The sequence below is a fragment of the Capricornis sumatraensis genome, chromosome 23 (genome assembly GCF_032405125.1).
Source record: "Capricornis sumatraensis isolate serow.1 chromosome 23, serow.2, whole genome shotgun sequence".
NCBI lineage: Eukaryota > Metazoa > Chordata > Mammalia > Artiodactyla > Bovidae > Capricornis > Capricornis sumatraensis.
This window is the reverse complement of record NC_091091.1, coordinates 24951900-24972026: the sequence shown is the minus strand read 5'-3', so window position 1 is coordinate 24972026 and position 20127 is coordinate 24951900. Positions and strand designations below refer to the sequence as shown.

Sequence of the window (20127 nt, the reverse complement as noted above, 5' to 3'; positions counted from 1 at the left end):
CAAGTAGGAGGAAAAGAAGGTTGGGCAGACAGAACCCCAGGGAAAGCCAGGTTTCAAGTCCTTGCAGAGCCTGAAACTGGTAACTACAGCCAAAAAGCACCCAGTTGGAACAGGGATCCTTGCCTTGGTCTCCTGAACCGTGCTCCTCCCCAGCCCAGCCCAGCCCCACCCCTGAAGTCAGCCTTGCCTCATCCCATCCACGCTTCAGGACACAGTGGACAAGATCTCAGTGATTTTTCTGCCCAGAGTAAGAGTGAAGGGAGAACGCAGATGACTTGTACAAATCTTTTCCTACATATTTCAATAGATTTTACATTGACTTTCCTGTTGTTTTTTTTCCTACATAAGTCTGTAAAGAAGCATAGTAGGGTTGTTGTTTTAAAGAGAAAATTTCATGTTGTGAAGTATAAAGTTCCACACAAGTATGACCATCATAATGGTTTTTATCCTGATTTCAACCCATCAAACATCATTCTCACATCTGAACTCTAAATAATGAAGCATGAATGTCTTCTATTCACAGAGCATTGTAGAACACTGAACATTGTGGGATACATAAAAATGAATTAGCTGAAAGCACCACATGCTTTGAAAGATATTGTACTACTTGGCAAAAAGTGGAAGTTTTATAGTCAAATGTCAGGGTGCCAGATCTATGTAAGACCTTTAATGCTCAGCAGGGTTCAACCTGGTCAACTGGACCCTGAAAAAAAAAAAGATCTCAGTACAAAAGAATAGGATCCAAGCTGGAACTATTAAATTACTCCCTAACTAATACAAGAAATGGGAATGGCTCTTATTAAAATATATGCACACGAAAGAATTATGCTTTGAATCCTGGGAACCTATTTTTAGTTCTCAGCTTGAATAGTAGGGACCTGCGCTTATAAAAAGGGGTGGTAATGGACATGGCTATTCCTGGTTTTGGCTTTTTCTGTAGGTGGCGATGATATGGATGTAACCAAGAACAAACGAGATGGCACTGAAGTCACTGAAAGAAGTAAGAGCGTGATAAATGTCATTATAAAAGTGATAAAAAATTTGGAAAAAGTAAATGATTCGTCCCTAATTCTACCACAACTACTGTATCTTTTTTTCTATTTCTTATGTTTCTTGTTTTTGGTTTTTTCTTAGTTTTTTTGCTCTTTTTTTCACTGTACAATTTCAAATGTATTTCTAAATAGGCTTTATTTTTTCCTTTAAGAAGGCTTTTGTTGATTTTTTAAATACACTTGTAATCAAAATGTGTTGTTTTTTCTTCAAAGACCAGAATTGCCATTTCAATGTTACAGTTTTTATAACCAGCACTTTTAATGATTTCATAATATCCTGTTGAATGAATTTACTAGAGTTTATTCAATCGTGTTCTTATTTAGGGATAGAGCGTGATGGAAATCCAAAAGAATAATATCCCCATTACTGCAGGGACAAAGTTGGAATCACACTGGTGTCATAGTTGCAATCTACACTGAAAACTGAAAACAGGCACATTTCTTTCGTGAAACTGCCCAAATGATAAATTCAGAGACATTTAAACTGTCCCCTTAGCAGCTCTAACTCTTTCATCTATCCTGTGACTTTCATATATCTCCAATAAAAAAAAAAAATCTCTGCATCCACAGACTTGGAACTCTTCAGAAATAATTTATTTTTATGTGTCATAGAATCCCAAAAGTCCACACAAGAGGGTTAGTGAAAGCTCAAGGACTATTATTCAAATCAAGCTGCCATTTTTGTCTCTACAACCATTTCCTTTTATGCACGTGATGCTGCTTCTGCTCCTTTAATAACCCCGCGTTGCTGCTAAGACAACCAAACTAATAGGAACACGCAGAGTGAAGAAAGAAAGGGTGACGAGTGGAAGCAGTAATAGCCGTGTGGGAAGAAGCAGTTGCCAGCACACAAAGTGGCGCCCCACCATCCTCTTCATCCTTTTCTTTTTTCATGAGCCGCACCTGCATACATACCACATACATGCATATACTCGGGCCTGTGCACACATGTATGCGTGAGAAGTGTGATTTCAGAAGACAGGGGGCTCAGCTAAATAGGGGCACCTTGATGTCCAATGCAGGGGGAGGCAGTGGTTGATGATGGTCACAGTCAGAGCACAAAATTGGCCCAGTTATGGTTTCAGAATCTACCCACCCCCCATGCTGCTGTAGAGAAGAGAGTGATTCAGGAAGGCAAGAGTTCTTTATTCTAACTGGTGTTTTTAAAAAACACAAAAAAACATTTATGACCACCATAGCCTCACAACCACTTGGCACCTTCTCCATTTCAGGAGGCAAAGGGACTGATTCTCAAGTCTGTCTTGAATATTCACCTGTCCATGATTTCACCAAGCACCAAATGTGACTTATCAACCCCCTTCCTTCATACATCTCCTCACACTCAGGCATGGCCCTGAAGATTTTAGAATGAATTATGCGTCCTTGAGATACCCCCAAATTCACAAAGAAGTTCAGGGTCATTATCCACATCACAGTGGAATCAGCCAGGAAGATGTCCTAGCCTCAGCTGGACTGGGTGATTGTTCAAAAGGGACAGTGCAGAGAAAAGTGGCTTGAGGTTCTGATCCTCCTTCAAAGGTGAATCCAGGCCTGGGCTAGATCTAATTGTTAGATGAGAGACATTAATGCATGGTAACTCATTTTTCAAATCAGTGGGTAACTAACTACTTTTGGTCCCAAAGAAATATAAACCTATTTTCTAGGTACATTAAGTCCCATTGTTATTGCACCTATTTGCTTTTACAGAAGGTCAGATCAAATCCCTTGAAGCACAAGTGTATAAAAATCTACCTTGAACCTAATTTAATGTGCTGAGCTTATGAAAGATGCGAGGCCTTGCCAAAGTGGAGGAATTGCAGTGCGTTATGTAAGATCTCCTCTTTTCTTTGTCTTTTTCTAGTCATCACAGAAACAGTAACTACAAGACTTACATCCTTACCACCAAGTAAGTGACTCATTTTGAGAACTTGCTTCTCACTAAGGCTCATGTGAAGGGCTCCACGTGTAACCTTTTTCATGGGCTCTCACTCGTCAGTCCAGCAAATCCAGAATATTGGAAATCTTTTTTTTAACAGCTGTGTTGACTTTAACTTATATCCCACAGACTCCACCAGTTTGAAGTGTGTAATTCAATGGTCATTAACGCATCCATAGAGTCGTGTGGCCCCTTTGCAACAATCTAATTTTAGAACATTTCCATCCTCTCTCCCCTCTCCCTGGCCCCTAAAATACACAAATCTGGTTTCTGTCTCTCTAGATTTGATTGGACACTAAAATATCAGAAATCTTCTCCAGCCTGGGCCTGGGTTAGGAGGAGGGAACCATAGTCAGGCTTCTGTTTGAATCTGCTCTTCTCTCAGGAGGTCGCTGGGGTTAGTGGATTCTATAATGGAAATCCAAGCCCCCGAGCTAGCCCTGCACCTCCTGGGAATCCTGGTTCAGGAGGGGGGTGGGAAGCCCCCGCATCCACACATAGGTTGGAGCATGATGGGCTGCCAGGTCAAACACCATCCTCATAGAGCTGTCACTCGGCCCTCTGACACTTCCAGTGGCTGCCAGGTCCAGGGCACTGGCCAGGCATTCATAAAAGTCCAACCCAGGCCCTGGCCTCAAGGAGTTTTCATCACTTGCTGACTCTTCTAATACTTAAATTACCCTAATCAGCAACCACCCCGGGAACTTTCTTTTTAAATTCAGTAGAATATTTGCTCTTGACATTTGTATCAAAAACAAACAAAATAAGATCTGTGTGGTGCCGGTGGGAAAGGGGCCCCAAACCAAGAGGGTCGTGGGTGAGAGGCCAGGGAGGGTGCATGAGAGGGGCTGCTGAGTCCACTTGTAAATTGTCACCTGCTCCTCATTTCTGCAGAAGGGGGTGCCAGCAATGGCTATGCTAAAACAGGGTCTCTGGGTGGAGGGAGCCGGCTGGAGAAACAGAGCCTGACGCATGGCAGCAGCGGGTACATAAACTCAAGTAAGTGCCTGCTGGTGGGAGGGGTCAGGGAAGGGGAGCTGGGCAGGGAGAGGGATCACCACCACTGTCTGTCACCCATTCCAAATGCCCCAAAGAGCTGTGAGGCCTATTTCAAATGGGATCAGTTGTCATTATGTCCCCAATATAAGTAACATGGTTAAGAAGCCTTCCTAGAGAGGTGACTCCTTTCCCACTGAACTACTTACTCTCTGTAAGTCATTTCTTTTAGAAAAGGGTATGCATGTCTGAGGGTTTACAATTTGAATTAACAACAACAAATCAACAAAAGAAACTTAATGGTTAGGTTACTGTGCTAAGGAAATCCGGTGACATACAATCCCAGACTGTGTGAGTTTCCACTGGGCAAACATCCAACACAAACCCAGTAGATCCCAAAGAAATAATATTACCTGGTAACTTTCAACTGAAACACAACAAACAAAGCAGGGGAAACACATATATACACACATTGCCTCTAAAGCTATAGTTTTAAACGTTTTACTTTATATTGGAGCATAGCCAATTAACAATGTTGTGGTAGTTTCAGGTGGATGTACATATAAATGTATCCATCCTCCCCCAAACTCCCCTCCCACCCAGGCTGCCAGATAACATTGAACAGAGTTCCCTGTGCTATAGAGTAGGATCTTGTTGGTTATCCATTTAAGATTCCACAGTGTGTACATGTCCATCCCAAAGTGAAATGAAGTGAAAGTTGCTCAGTTGCGTCCAACTGTTTGTGATCTGTATAGTCCATGGGATTCTCTAGGCTAGAATACTGGAGTGGGTAGCCTTTCCCTTCTCCAGGGGATCTTCCCAACCAAGGGATCGAACTCAGGTCTCCAGCACTGCAGGCGGACTCTTTACCAACTGAGCCACAAGGGAAGCCCATCCCAAACTCCCTAACAATTCTTTACTTCCATTCCCCATTCTCTCCCCCTGTCCCCCCCGCCCCTCCCCCCCGCCCTCAACCTGCAACTGGAAGTTCATCCTCTAAGTCTGTGAGTCCAGAGTCATTTTTAAATCTTGGAATGACACTGAAGAGAAGACCCAAGGTATGCAAACAGCTGAGCTGTCCGACTCACACAGTCTGGGGTTGTATGTCACCAGATTTCCTTACCTGCACAAGTCCTTACCTGTGGAGAGACAGTTGCATGTGGGCTTGCATTCCGGTGCACCCAGCAGTGGTCTACAATTACAGGCCAGGTCCTTAGGAAACATTCTGCTTCTCCACTTCCATGCACTTTGGCTACAGACAGAAAGGACCTCCCTGCCTTTCAGGGTTCTGGGAAAGGACAGCAGCAGTAATTCCACCATTATTTCTGAGCACCCTTTCGGTCACGCTCTGCTGAAGGCCTCTGGCCCCTCCACAGGGCCCTCCTTCATTAGGACTGACTGCGTGTACCTAGTATAACTGTATGTCACCCTGTGAAGTGCTCTGAGGGTTTATGTCTTTCCCCACTTGTAGGTGGGAGCATGCGAGGCAATGCCTCCACCTCCAGTTACAGGAGGGCCCATTCACCTGCCTCCACTCTGCCCAACTCACCAGGCTCAACTTTCGAGAGGAAGACTCATGTCACCCGCCATGGAACATATGAAGGTAAGGGCCCCACAGACTTTAAGAAAGAACTACTCTCTCCCCTCAGTAGCTTCTCTCATCCTTTGAATGAATTCAGTTATTTTGTCCTAAAGTAGAGCTTCTGGCATGACTTTCTGGTGGGGCTACTTCGCAGGCAACAGGACACATAGGACTTGAGCTCAGGGAAGAAGTCAAGGCAAGACACCCGCGTGGGGTTATCCACATAGGGTTGTTAGCAGAAGTTGGAAACTGAAGGAGTTTGTCAGGGAAGAGAGTTCAAAAGCAGAAGGGAACACAACAGAAAGATAAAGTTTGGGGGGAAATGGAGAAAGAAGAGCCAGATCACAGAAAGGAGGAGTCAGTGGCAATGCCATTTAAGTCAGAGAGAGAGAGGGAAAGCTTATGATCAAGAAGGAAGAGGTGAGAGGAAGACATCTGGGGTCCCTAAGGTTACTGGAATTCCTGGTGATCTACATAAATCTACAGTTTTAGTGGGAAACAGACAAGCCAGGTGCAAATGGGTCTAATAGTGAATGAGATGGGGACTAGTGATGGAAAAGCAGGGTATCCTGCTTCAGGACATCCCAGTAAATGATTTTGACCCAGGGCTGCCAAGGGTAGGGAGAACCCTAAATCCAGGCCAGGTGGAGAGGATCACCGCGAGTGCACCCTGCTGCTCTGCCAGCACCGGTCTCTTCATCTAACAAGGCCCACCTCCGGAACACGCCGCACGAGGTCAGAGAACTGCTGGTGCTGACCGCACGTTCGTTTGATCAGAGATGGGCCAGCGGCATCAGCACTGCGTAGGGCAGAGCTGAGGAAGTGAAAACAAAAAGGAAACGAAACAGCTGTCCTTTGTTCAAACCTCGTCCCACCGAAGTAGGTCAGTGACCAGAAGGAAGTGCCACAAGCAAGGCCCTTGGGCATAATGTCTTTAAATCCTGGGCTGAACACCCAGGCTGCAAAGGTGCAGAAAGGACCCACTCTCTCAGAAGCTATTTGGGTTTAAGTGGCCGTTTGTACTAAATGTTTGTCCTTTCTCCAGGGAGCTCCAGCGGCAACTCTTCCCCCGAGTATCCTCGGAAGGAATTTGGTATGTCCTATCCTTATTTTCTAAAGAAATGGTCGATAAATCCTGGCAGGGATGGAGAGGGAACATCATGAGTTAACATCATGAGTTAAGTGGGTTCTTCTAGAAGAGTCTGACCTCTGCTGACCTCTTTTTCTTGGCTCTTTTCCTGAAGCATCTTAAGGGGACAAATGGTCAGACGCATCAGTTTGCTGTCAAAAGTCTTTGCTCATGAAATGGCAAGCTTCTCATACAAGGCTCAGGCTTGGGCAGATAAGCCCTAAGGCCAGGCAAAAATCATAGAGTTTTCCCTTCCACAGGACCCACAGAGACCTTCCTACAAAGGGGAACAGGGGTGAGAATGCACAAATATCAAACATCCCAGCCCCTCTACCACAGCAGCCTCAAAGGGGCACGTTTTAACCAAATGAAACCTGAGGTGGGATCTTAAATCTTGAGTCCATAGTCTTGGGTTCCCACTCTGCATAAGAATTGATGATATGAGTGATTATAATTTCATTTATTTACTTGCTTTGTGCAAAAACCACAAAAAACTAAAGGAAAGACCTGGCAGTCTTGATATATTTAATCAATGTGATCAACCAGTCCAAACGGATCATGATTACCTTAGTTAACATTCTAAATGTGAGCCAATTTAACATTCATTTGCTAACTTAACACCCTAAACACACTGGGGCTTACATAACTTTCGCTGCCCTTTGGCCATGTGGGCATCATTTATTAAACATCCACCATCCATAAAGGTTTCTATCTGGATATAAATGCACTATGAAAACAACCTCCCCCACTCAAATAGTTCTGCCTCCATATCACAGATATTTAGCATGCCACCTCTTATATATGCCTAATATTACTTTTCTTTGTTTCTCAGCATCTTCTTCAACCAGAGGACGTAGCCAAACACGAGGTAATCTCTGTCACTGGGTTCAGTTCAGTTCATCCAATTAGTATTTTCTGAGCATCTAACGTGTATCCAGACATGAGCCAGGAAAAGTGAGGAGTGAAGAATGAATAAGCCATGGTTTCTGACCTCAAGGAGCCTGTAGCACCTGGGGGTCTCCTTTGGGAAGGGTGGATTTTTGACAGCAGACTAGCAAGCGTGTGGAGTGGTTCGCTCTGCTGGACCGTGTGAAGGTGCTAGCATCACATCTCATTTCACGTCCAGTCTCCTGCGTGACTGTAGCAAGTTGTGCTGTAATTGCATTTACACAGCGAAAAAAAAATGAGCACAAGCCCCTCTTTTTCACTGTTCCAGGGGACGAAGTTCTCTGCGAGAGTTTTGCACTCTCCACAACTGCTTGTGGATAAGGCCCTAGGAGGGAATGTGGTCCTAGAGAAAGCTGCCCTTGATTTATCTGGTGAGGGTGGCAAGCAGTGTGTCAGGGCTGTGCTGAAGGCAGGATTCCTAGGCCCTGGGCATTCGTAAGGGTCAGTCTAAGCCTCCCAGGACCCTGGAAAGTTAGGCACATACCAACCACACACAACTTGATAGTTAATTGACGCTGATGCTCCTCCTGAAACTTAGAATGTTAAATCACCCACTTGCTGCCCTAAAGAGGCCAAGATTGACTAAGGAAATACTAGAATTCTCTTGCTGTTGGCTAAGAAACCCTGGAGACAGGAGAGCAGCTTGGTTCTGGTAAAGGGGAGTGGGCCCTAGGAAGCTGTTCTGAGTCGCTCAGTCGTGTCTGACTCTCTGCAACCCCATGGACGGCAGCCCACCAGGTTCCTCTGTCCATGGGATTCTCCAGGCAGGAATACTGGAGTGGGTTGCCATTTCCTCCTCCAGGGCCCTAGGAAAGGGGTTGGTTATTGCTGATTGTGATGGCGCCTCCAGACTCAGCCTGGGGTTTCTGCTCTCAGCGCTGTGGTCTGGGGTAAGGAGAGGACACCTCTTTCTAAGCAGCACTCATCCTGGGCACACCTAGGTTTTCTGTCCCCGGGTCACAGAGCAGCCCAAAGATAAATCTGCAGCTCAGAGCTCAGTCGGGCATTGTGGGCCCAGCCTCTTCTCTCACAGCTGTTCCGTCTCTCCCCTGTACAGAAAGCGAGATCCGAGTCCGACTGCAGAGCGCATCCCCATCCACCCGCTGTAAGTGCCTCCGTCCTGGGAGGGACCCAAGAGCCCAGGGCCCCTGCTGCGTGTGCACAGCCACTCGTGCCATAAATGACAGGTCTAAGGTTGTAACGGGGACCCAGGGCTGCATGCAGCGGTGCCGAGCTGAGCAAGTCCTGGGCCCTGCTGCTCTGTAGTTCACAGGCAATAAAGCCCCAGCCATGACGGCTCCGGGACGGAGGGAGCGGGGGCCAGAGTAGTCTTCCCTGGTCAGTCAGTCACTGGAAGGGAGACTGAAGGAGGGTCTCAGCGAGAGGAGTGGGCAGAGACGCGGGAGGAAGTTTCTGTACACCTGAAGGAAAAGGAGCAGGAGGGGACTCCAGGAGGTGGTTAAGACCAGAGAAGGCAGACGTGTGAGAGTTCGAACCTGGTTATCTCAGATGTCAGGGATTCCCTTGTCTCTGTTGACCATGTGGCACTCCTGTTGTGGGTGGGTGGGTGGGTGGGTGGGCCCACACAGTCTGGAGCTCTCAGGGGTGGGGGTGCCTGGGCAGTCCTCTGGCACATGTTATCAGCAAATGTCTCCTCTCACACGTTGCCCTTGCACCATGCCACCCTCCTCTTCTGTTTGCCACCTTGGGAGGCACAGCATGTTTTACTCCACTGAATCACCTCATTGCAAATCCTCATTGCCAGAGGGTCTGGAAATTAACTCACAGGAAAGCAGCATAATGTTTAAGAGTTATGGGCCACACATTCCTTTTGACACTTCAGAGCATACAAGGTCAGAGACCCCACACCCGAGGCAGCCTCTGCCCGGATGAGAGTACCGCTGAACCATTTGTTTCAAGGGGTCTTGTTCTCTGGCTATCCCAGGTGTGAATGCTCCCCCGATCCAGGATGACAGGGTCTTCCAGCCACAGAGTCTTCCCTGTGATGTCTAATTAGGAAATATCTACTGAGGACTTTGACCTCCTTGTAGAGCCACTAGATTTATGAGGCTATTAACATTACAAAGTGCCAGGTTAATCAGTGCTATAAATTGACAAAATGCAGAAATGACAAGGCTAACCAGAAATGTCCCAGCAGGTGAAGTGGAGGCTTCAGCCTCCCCAGTGTTCAGGGTGCCGTGAATGTTCACCACTGCAGCTTGGGAAGGAATCCCAAGCCGAATGAAAAACTAGGGGATTCCTTTCAGGGACAGAATTGGATGACGTCAAACGTTTGCTCAAGGGGAGCCGCTCAGCAAGTGTGAGCCCCACCCGGAATTCCTCTAACACACTCCCCATCCCCAAGAAAGGCACTGTGGAGACCAAGGTGGTGACAGCGAGCTCCCAGTCAGGTAAGCCCCCCAGCCCCAGGCTGCTATGGAAGGAAGGGAGTAAGGTGATAGGTGTGCCCAGGCAGGCTTTTCAGGATGCAGCGGAGACTTCGCAAAACCGTGAGCACTGCTCTTCCTGCAGCGTGAAAATGTGGACTGCATCTTCTCACCTCCATCTGATCAGCCTTCCCACGTGCCGGCCATCGTCTGGCTCTAGAGCCTAGAGATTCTCCCAGGAAATTCTCGACTTGTCCTGGGAATGTGTTGGCCAGGTTCCCCAAAGGAAGAATATTGGGGAAAGTTGTAGTGTTTTCTGTCATTCATTCACTCATCCGATAAACATTTATTATGTACTGCCTCTGTTCCAAGCACTGGGCACTGCGGAAAGGCAGTGAGCAGGGTAGACTGAGGGGAAGACAAGCAGGCTGAGTGTAGTTCAGGACTCATACATCATGTGCCTGCCAAGTGCAAGGCGGGTTCTGTGGGAGGCAGAGAGATGAATCAGCAGGTCCCTGGGGGGAGGTGAGGAGAGAAGCCAGTTCTGCTATATATGAGTTGAAGCTTTCCTCTCACTACTGGAAAAAAAAAAAAAAAAACCCTTGAGATAGCAATCTTTTGTTTTTCAATATAAAACCAAACCTCAGAGTAGTTTGTGACCTGTGTGGCTAACTCCCACTCAGTTTACTAATAGGCAGAATTGGTTTCAGATTTGAGATGTGCCCAATGCCACTCAGGGTAACAGCATGCCCCTTGGGCCTGGTTGGCACAAAGAAATGTTTAAGGAGCGTTCAACAGGAGAAGGCTGCCACCGGTACAGAGTGGCCTTGGAACTGAGGACTTCCCTTCCTGCGCTGCTGTCTGCAATTCTACTGTAAAGGAGTCGTAGCTCCGTGGCATCTGTGAAGGGGAGTCAGCAACAGAGAGAGAGAGAGAGACCATTAGTGGGGACAGTGCACTGGGAGGTGGTAAGGGGGGCTTAGAAGGAGAAATGGGCAACCCTAGAGCAAAATTTACCTACTTCAAATTTCATCAAGAGCCAACAAGAATTTCTGACTCAAGAGATCAGGTTTTCACCAGCAACAAGATTTCAGACAGAAGTGGGATGACCAACTGCTGCAGTTTCCTTAGATTGAGGGAGTTGCCAGGACTAGGGACCTTCAGGGCTAAAACTGGGAAAGTTCTGGCAAACCAAGCCCACTGGGTTCCCCAGCACAGAGAATGGGTTTGTCTCACTGGGGTGTGTGTGTGTTTTCAGTGTCTGGCACCTATGATACAACCATCCTGGATGCCAACCTTCCCTCCCATGTGTGGTCCTCCACGTTGCCGGCAGGGTCCTCCATGGGCACCTATCACAACAACATCACAACCCAGAGCTCATCCCTGCTCAACACCAATGCCTATTCTGCAGGATCAGGTATGTGGCTCGCAGCTCACAGCCCCTCCCTGTCCTGACCCCTCCACATCTCACCCTGGAGCTGAACGGCCCCACCTCATGGCTTCCTAGAAGAGCTTCCTGTGGCCAAGCAGCCCAAGATTTTTCCACTGGAACTTCAATTCAATTTCTATGCTGATTCCTCTGGTGGAATACACACACACACACACACACACACACACACCTATGTATGATGAGAAAGAACATGAAAACAAATATAAGGATTAACTGGGTGAACTTGAGAGATCATTTAACTTCTCTGGGTTTTAAGTGCCCTCTCTTTGAAGCAGTCATGAATGAGAAGGGCTTGGCTGGAATTGATGTCCATTCAAAGCCCCACCAACCTGCAACTGCCCATTGGCTAGTATGACCCAAGGCACACCATGGACTAATGATTGGTTCCATGCTGCAAAGCAGGAGCCCAAGGTTTTCCTAAAAACAGTAGTGTAACACAGTGCAATGCTGGCCTTTCTTCCAGCGCTTCTCTGCCTCTGTTCTGTGCGGATGTACTCTCACCAACCTTCTTCCCTCTCCCGTAGTCTTTGGAGTTCCAAATAACATGGCCTCCTGCTCCCCAACTCTGCAGCCCGGAATCAGCACCAGCTCCTCAGGTCAGTGCTTGCCAGCTTGAAAAAAATGGTTGCTCTTGCCTAGTGAGGGAAATGGAATGGTTTGTAGAGAAGATGTTCTTCTTGACCAAGAGCATGAGGACTTCCTCCATACACATGGCAGCACAGAAGCAGTAACCAAGGAGCTGCATTAGAAGACTCAGAGCCTGCCCTCCATCACAGACGCAGCTCAGTCCCCAAGGAAAAGGGGGCCAGAGGCTGCACTTACGTGCTTATTCTGTGCCTGTCCCTCTATCTAACAGGAGAGGGGGAGAGATGGAAGTAAAGGGACTAAGTGAGGCAGAGCTCACGACATTTTTAGGTGGAAAGCGTTGTTAATTTACAAAGAACTTAACCGCGTCTTAAATGTTGTAGTTCCTTGGGAGTCTCAAACAATGTTACTGCTTTGCTTCCAATGCAGATGTATAATCTTTTTAAAGTATTTATTCACTCTATTTCCACATACATCATCATAGCCTATATGTAAATAAGTTATCAGCCCATTTCTTTTGTTAAAGGAATTTGTCTTCTTTCTGTGTTATCATGACTAATATCACATAGTGATGTAGGCCGTTTTTATTTTCCTTGGCCTTCTTAACTTCTGATTTCAACACCGCCAATTAACTAGTGTCCCACAAACCCAGCTGATACCAGATTCAAGCTTTTTTTCCTCTTGCCTTTGCTAGTTTACTCTGCAAAATCCTGACTGAGGAGGATGGGCTGATGTTGGATTTTGTGCCCCAAACTCCAAATAGGATGGAATACAAGAAGCTGTTAGCTAGGGAGGAATGAGCTTCTACACTGTTAAAAACAGACAACCAACCAGCCTTTGAAATACTACTGGGGGTGAGGGGACTTCTAGGTACTTGAGTCAGAAGGAAAAATAAGGTTCTGTGCTGTTAGTGCCTCAGCCATGTGTCTGGATCTGCAGTTCCCATGCTGTGTATCGAGGCACCCTAGGGTCCTGCAGAGAAGGGAACCCCTGGGATATTTGAAATTTTTGAGGCATATAGTAACATCTGTCAGACCCTATGCAAACTACTACTATTAAGTTGTGTGGACCTAAGTTACTCAATAAATGGAGCTTAGGAATTTTCTGGGTGGGGCGGTGGGGGGAAGAGCAGTGTTTAAAAAATTACCATGTCAGTAAGAGTGTGGGAAGTGAGAAAGTTCAGAGTCTCTGTCATATGCAAGGGCATTCATCGTGAAAGTGGTTTAGGGGGCTCCTGGGGCTGGCTGCCTTACTTAGAGGGCCTCATCTATGTACCTGCTCTCACCTGTCCTCAATTCCTCTCAGTGTTCGGCATGCAGAACAATCTGGCCCCCAGCTCATCCACCCTGTCCCACGGCATGGCTGCCACCTCCACAGGTCTGTAACTGGGGTTTGGAGCCTAGGAGCTGGGGAACAACACCTCTTTGCAGCTATAGCTCACAATAGCCCTTTTCAGCGATGGAATTAGAGGGACCAAAATGTCCCCTAAAAGTCAATTGACCTTTCCCACCAAAGAAAAATCCTCCGTACACTGACCAGAGATGCCAATCTCAGTCAAGTGCTGGCTCAGACATGAGTAAGAGCCTTACTGGGGGTGTGTCCTCTGTGTCCCCATGTCTCATCACTGTCCTTAACTGCCCACTGTCACTGCATATCAATCATTTGGCTGACTTTATAGTGCACCCCTCTGTGCAAACCTGGGGGAGGCAGGACAGAAGAGGCACGAGCCTCAGCCTTTGCCTTCAACTTGCTTACTGTTCAGTTGGAGGGTTTCTCTGGTGGCTCAGATGGTAAAGAATTTGCCTGCAGTGTGGGAGAACTGGGTTCAATCCCTGGATCAGGAAGATCCCCTGGAGAAGGGAATGGCTATCCACTCCAGTATTCTTGCCTGGAAAGTCTCACGGGCAGAGGAGTCTGGCAGGTTACAGTCCAGGGGGTTGCAAAAAGTGAATATCTCATGCATATGAAACATCTGGGGGATCCTGTAAGAGAGCATGAATTAAGCTGTGCAGAGCAGGTGTTGGTACTGTAAGAGTTCAGAAGGGAAGTAGATGTGGGGGGACGGGGGAGTCTAGGAGGACTTCATGGAGGAGGTGGCCTTTGGAACAATCCTCCAAGGATGAGGATTATATCATACAAAGTTTCATCTAAGTTGTTGTTGTCCCCATGGCTGGAGAGAGTTGATTTCATGATTCATTATTATTCTGTTCATTACTCTTGTTCAGTATTATCTTCCTCTCCCCTGGGGAGGCCGCCTGTCTGCCAGGGCAGGTCAGCTGCTTCTGCACAGCGTGGAGCTGCCTCCTGTGCCCCACTCATCTAGTGGTTCTTGCCTTGCAGCATACGGTGTGAAGAAAAACATGCCCCAGAGCCCCACTGCTGTGAGCACTGGGGTGTCCACTTCTGCAGGTAAGTGCCGCCGCCAGCTCCCAGAGGTAGGCCAGCACACCGGAAGGTCTGTTCCGTAGTCACACGTGGCAGGAGGGGACATAACCCATGGGTGGTCTGAGGTCTACAAATAGGACTCACCCCGAAGGCCTCTTGGTTGTTTCCAGGAGTGAGCAGCTGGGTGTGCCTCTCACCTTACCTTGGCCTTCCTGTCCAAGGGGGCCATGAAGCTCCACCCTCCACACCTGCCCAAGGTCAGGCCCACACAGCCCAGCCCCCACCCCTGTTGGAAGCCCCATCACAAGAGCCAGGGTGCCCCCTGGAAACTGCCACACCCTCCCTACTTTCTGTGGCATCTTTATCAACTCGGACACATGACACATAGTAGCCTGTTTTCTCCGCTGCTCTGATCCTGGTGTGTTTCCCTCCATTCAACAAGTTATCCATCCAAATCCTGTTTACCAAGAACCTGCTTTGTGTGAGACAGTGTTCTAAGTGCCCGGCGTAGACACAGGGGCTTGCCAGGTGATTCAGTGGTAAAGAATCCACCTGCCAACGCAGGGGATGAGCGTTCTATCCCTGAGTTGAGAAGATACCCTGAAGGAGGAAATGGCAACCCGCTCCAGTATTCTTGCCTGGAAAATTTCATGGACAGAGGAGCCTGGTGGGCTACTGTCAATGTGGCTGCAAAGAGTCTGATACAACTTAGTGACTGAACAGGCACGCGGTATGCAGACACAGATGAAGAGGCTAGATTCCCATTCTCACCAGGCTGACAGTTCCAGTGGAGGAAGCAGATAACAGACAACTGGACAAAGTATACAATATAACAACAGAAAATGACACGTAGTGGAAGGACAGACATAGTGAGGTGGTAGAGACAGGGATGTGTGCATGCTGGATGCGGTGGTCTGAAAAAGCTCCCCCAGCATGCAAACACTTGAGACTTTCCATTAGAAATGAACCTACCCACTTAATTAAAGAAGGGCCTGCCTGGCATAGCAACTTTGGCCCATTCACTGAAGATCCTATAGAGTCTAGGTGGGAGGCAGCCCCTCAGGCCAGCCCCCAGTGCTTCTGATGTTGACCCAAGCTCCTGATGGCCAGGCCCAGCCACTCGGGGGAAGATGCTACTCGGGGGAAGATGTCTCTGGTCCCCAAGATGCTTCTTAGTAATGGCTGTCAGTATCAGTGAGAGCAGGAGCCCCTTAGACACACCCACTTATCCCTTTCTTTTCCTCCACCCTCCTTTTCTTCTTCTCCTGGTTACTCCTTCCCTTTTCCTTGCCCTCCACCTTTTCCATCCTCATCACCCACTTCTTTCCTCTCCAGCCAGCACCACAAATGTCCAGAATGATGACCTCTTGCACAAGGACTGTAAATTCCTGATCCTGGAGAAGGACAACACGCCCGCCAAGAAAGAGATGGAGCTGCTGATCATGACCAAGGACAGCGGGAAGGTCTTTACAGCCTCCCCAGCCAGCGTCACTGCAAGTACGTGGGAGCCCATGAGACTCAGGTTTTGGATGAAAGACAGTGTAGGCAAATGTCCTACCAAGGTGGTATGAGATGTTTGAATGATGAAACCATAGTCATTCCATTCAAATGAAAACTGTCTGTTGAGTAATGTCCCAGGGTCTGCCTTGAATGCAGACAAGCTAGGAAAATTCCACCAAAGAGCTCCTAACAGGGTCTTTGGCCAATAATAAGTTACCTAACCACAGGCCCAGACTGAGGCAGGGGGTTAACCCCAGGAAAGCAGGGCCCTCTTCCTACCAGGCCAACCTCCACCTCTGCAAGCGGGAAAGGATGTGGGTGGGGGAGCGGGGAAATAAGATCCGGGATCATCACGGGTTGTGTGCACAGCTTCTTTTTCAGAGGACACCCTAAAAAAGGAAAAACAAGCTGCATACACTGACACCTACCTAGTGTCAGAAGCTAACGGTAAGAGCAAATCTGATTGCTGTCCACTTTGGCCATTCCGTCTGTCATTGATCTGTCTTCCGAGACCTCAGACCTCAGCGTGTGGTCCTGACCAGTAGCATCATAAGACCCAGGAGCATGTTAGAAATGCAGAGTCCTGAGCCCTAACCCAGACCTGCTGTGTCAGAGACTGCATTTTCCCAAACTCCCCTATTGATTCGTGTGTGTTTATTATGGAAGCAAAGACTTTCTGTGGCACATCTAAAGTCCATAGTGGCATTTTTTTTTCTCACCTTACTAGTCCTCCCATGACTTTCAGAACTCATAGAAAAAAAGCTTTGCAAACCACTTGCTAGCTTTTTTTTTCTTCCCAAATACCTGGATTCTGTCCTGGATTACCAAATTTCTTCACATGGTGGCTCCTGTGAATCTCTCCAAATAATGGATTTCAGGGAGCTCAATAAAGGAAGAGAAAAGTTAAGCCATGGAACATTTTTCTTTTAATGCAAATGAAATCAGTTACAATCCTCTCAAGGTCTAACACTAAGTCTTCTACTTTTTTTTTTCTTGGATACTTAAGTGTTTCTTCTTTGATTATCTGAAGCGAGATCTTCTAAATTAGCAGTTCCTTACATTTTAGGGGTGGAGGTGGGGTTGTGGAGCTAAAGGACCCTTTTCAGAACCTGGTGAAAGCTGTAAACAATTTTTCCAGAAAATCTCACACACGCCCACAAATTCAGTGATCGTATAGCATCTGGGACTCACTCTCAGCCCTCCTGCCGGCCCATCTTTGCCTTTCTTTTCCTTCCAGTTCAGGTTAGGAGCCTGTGTGCAAAGACTTTTAACCAAGAAATCAAGAGTCATTTCTCACAAGCACATTTATTGTGTGAACGCCATGGTCACCCCTAGTATGTCCACCAAAAAATGTCTTGGGCTTTAAGGTCACAAAAGTTTATTACAGTGTATTTTTGCCCACTGTGAATTGTTTGCCAAGCCAAGTCTTCATCAACACAATTATTGCAGTATGAGATCCGTGAGGACTGAGTTGATGGTGTTGCTGCACATGGCTGTTCCACGAGGTCCCTGGGGCACACCTACTTCAAGCCCCACAGCAGGTCCATGCACAGGCTGGACCATCCTGTGGGCTCCTGCAGTTTAAGGGCACAGCCAAAACAGTGATCTCGGTGTTTCTTTCAGGAGATGTGAAGACTGTGTCTGCAAAGGGCAAGGGCTCCTCTGCAGGTGAGTAACAGCGGCGGGTCCCACAGCGACAGGAGTGGAGGAGCTGTTGATGGTGAATGGACCAGACAGCAGCCCCCTAGCACGGAGCCAGTGCACACATGAGCACCCCAGGTCCAGAGTGTCCCCAGAAAGCCTTCAAAGGGAGTGGGGTAGAGGGTGGTGGAGGGGTTGGCTGGGGGCCAAAGCAGGGCTGCAGAAGGAGCTCAGCTCAGGAGACATGCTCACAGTCACAGTGTACCTGCGGGACGCCCACTGTCTGGGTGCCTACTGCCTGGGTGCCAACTATCTGTCCAGGATCTGTCAACATGGCAGGAGCAATACAGCAGGGCTACTGGTGGGCCTTACAAACCACTCTCCTCCCCCTGCCCACACGCCTTCAAGGTGACCCTAAGATCACACACATCTCCAGGCCCTTACACCTTCCTCACCTGCTCCCATAATCTTATGAGAGAAGGAAATCAAGGAGTATGGGCCCACTTTAGATATTAAAAACAGAATACACTTTCACTAAAAAGAAATAAAAAGCCTCCTGGCCACCCTTTAAGTGCTGAGTATAGTTCTAGGCACTGTAGGGATTACAAATAAAGAGCCTTGTGAACCGAGATGTGGAGATGGCGATTATTCAGATTTGGGCTTCATAAAATGCAGGAGCTTGTGGCAGATCCATGTTCATAATCAAGAATTTTAACCCTGATGCTCTCTGCTACATCCTCTGCTAATTACGCTGCATGCCTTATCTCATTTAACATCCATTTCATGAAGAAAGGTCAACTTTGAACTCCATTTTATAAAAAGAGTAATCAGAGAGGTTAAGGGACCTTCTCAGGCTCACACAGCTCAAGCCCAGGATTGTCAGACCTCTGCTCATCACCAGCCACCACAGCTCCATGTTTATTCCAGGAGCCACAGGGCCCTACTCGCAAGCCCACTCATATTCACTCAGGCCTGCAGGAAATCATCACAAGTTAGAGAATTTGGAGGGAAGGGGGCACGAGCCGCCGACATTCACCTTACCCTTTCCCTCTCTTCCACAGACATCCACGGCTACGACCACCGCCATGGTGGTGGGGGCGGCGGCGGCGGCAGTGGCGGTGCCCTTGGCAGTGGGGCCGCTGGTGGAGGGGGCAAGGGCTCGTGGGGGGCGGCGCCTGCCTGGTGCCCCTGTGGCTCCTGGTGCAGCTGGTGGAAGTGGCTGCTGGGCCTGCTGCTCACCTGGCTACTGCTCCTGGGGCTGCTCTTCGGCCTCATCGCTCTGGGTACGTGTGGCAGCTCCCCACTGCCTGTTCAGAAGGGCAGGAACCAGCAAGTATCCCAAGTGTCAGGTGCCAAGGGGCCCGAGATCATGGGTGCAGACCCCTTGTTCCTGCAGATGAGGAGGCTGGGGCTCCAGGAGGCCCCTGGTCGAGGTCCTGTGGCTGCTCCGTGGTGGAGCTGGGTCTCTAAGGCAGCTCCTGGTTCTCAGGGGCCCAGGGGCCCAGGGCCCCATGCCATTGGCATCCTGCTCCAAGCACCTGCTGCTGCTGCTGCTGCTGCTGCTAAGTCGCTTCAGTCGTGTCCAACTCTATGCGACTCCATAGATGGCAGCCCACCAGGCTTCCCCGTCCCTAGGATTCTCCAGGCAAGAACACTGGAGTAGGTTGCCATTTCCTTGCTCAAAGCCCCTGGCTGCCCTTAATAATCAGGCCAGACCTTTCATAGCCTTTCTACTTTCCACGTTCCGTTGACTCTCACACAAGCTCCCTTGGGAGACTTGAGGGCCAGTTCTGTCACCATGGCCAGGCTTCTTCAAGGCTCAGTTCCACTTTTGAGTAGCTCAACCTGCTGGTAGCCACGGCAGACTATCTCCCCCAAAATATTCCAGTAAAATGTCCCCGCAGCGTAAGGAAGCCACCACAGACTCCAGAGCCCCAATTTCAGCCTCCCTTGGAGCACTAGGAAGGCACTGGCTGGCAGGCTCCTGTGCTGATGCTGACTCTGTGTGTCTGTTCCAGCCGAGGAGGTGAGGAAACTGAAGGCACGTGTGGAGGAGCTGGAGAAAATGAGGGGCCGCTTGTCTTACAACGAGAAGATGGAGAGGAGCAGCCAGGACTCTGTGCAGGGGGTTGCGCCCAGGCTGGGGGAAGGTCTAGGAAAATCTGGGCTTGATGGCTACAATCTGGAGGACATCTGGCAATTCGTGAGTGTCAGGCTGAAGACAGAACAGGAAAACGGTGAGTACATCACAGGGGAAAAGGCCAGCAGCTCCCAGTCCTGGCTCCTGTATGTGGAGTGGTGTCTGTTTAGGGCAATCCCCAGCGCCCCTCACTCAGGTCTCTTGACAGCTCTGGGAAGGAGGGAGGACCCATATTGGTATCCCATTTTATGGTTAGAAAAACTGAGAGCTAAGGAACATTGTCCAACCTGCATACTTTAGAATCAGGTAGCTAGCCCTAGCCTGTTTCGTCCCACCATACCACTGATCCCCTTCAGGTATGTGTGTGTTGTGCTTGTGTGTGTGTGACGCAGAAGA

The 20127-nt window shown here is 48.4% G+C and overlaps 1 protein-coding gene across 1 annotated transcript in view; it reads left to right on the top strand.

The window, feature by feature from the left end:
- The first annotated feature begins 951 nt into the window (after positions 1–951).
- Positions 952–20127, top strand: part of COL17A1 (collagen type XVII alpha 1 chain) — a 41174-nt gene continuing 21998 nt past the window's right edge. Inside the window, exons 1-17 of the mRNA XM_068961563.1 lie at positions 952–1000; positions 2914–2958; positions 3883–3987; positions 5456–5587; positions 6612–6659; positions 7528–7563; positions 8701–8748; positions 9911–10054; positions 11289–11447; positions 12005–12076; positions 13371–13442; positions 14406–14474; positions 15786–15947; positions 16320–16397; positions 17574–17618; positions 18653–18874; positions 19610–19828. Coding sequence (XP_068817664.1) covers positions 952–1000; positions 2914–2958; positions 3883–3987; positions 5456–5587; positions 6612–6659; positions 7528–7563; positions 8701–8748; positions 9911–10054; positions 11289–11447; positions 12005–12076; positions 13371–13442; positions 14406–14474; positions 15786–15947; positions 16320–16397; positions 17574–17618; positions 18653–18874; positions 19610–19828 — 1705 coding nt within the window. The remainder of the gene's footprint in view (positions 1001–2913; positions 2959–3882; positions 3988–5455; positions 5588–6611; positions 6660–7527; positions 7564–8700; positions 8749–9910; positions 10055–11288; positions 11448–12004; positions 12077–13370; positions 13443–14405; positions 14475–15785; positions 15948–16319; positions 16398–17573; positions 17619–18652; positions 18875–19609; positions 19829–20127) is intronic.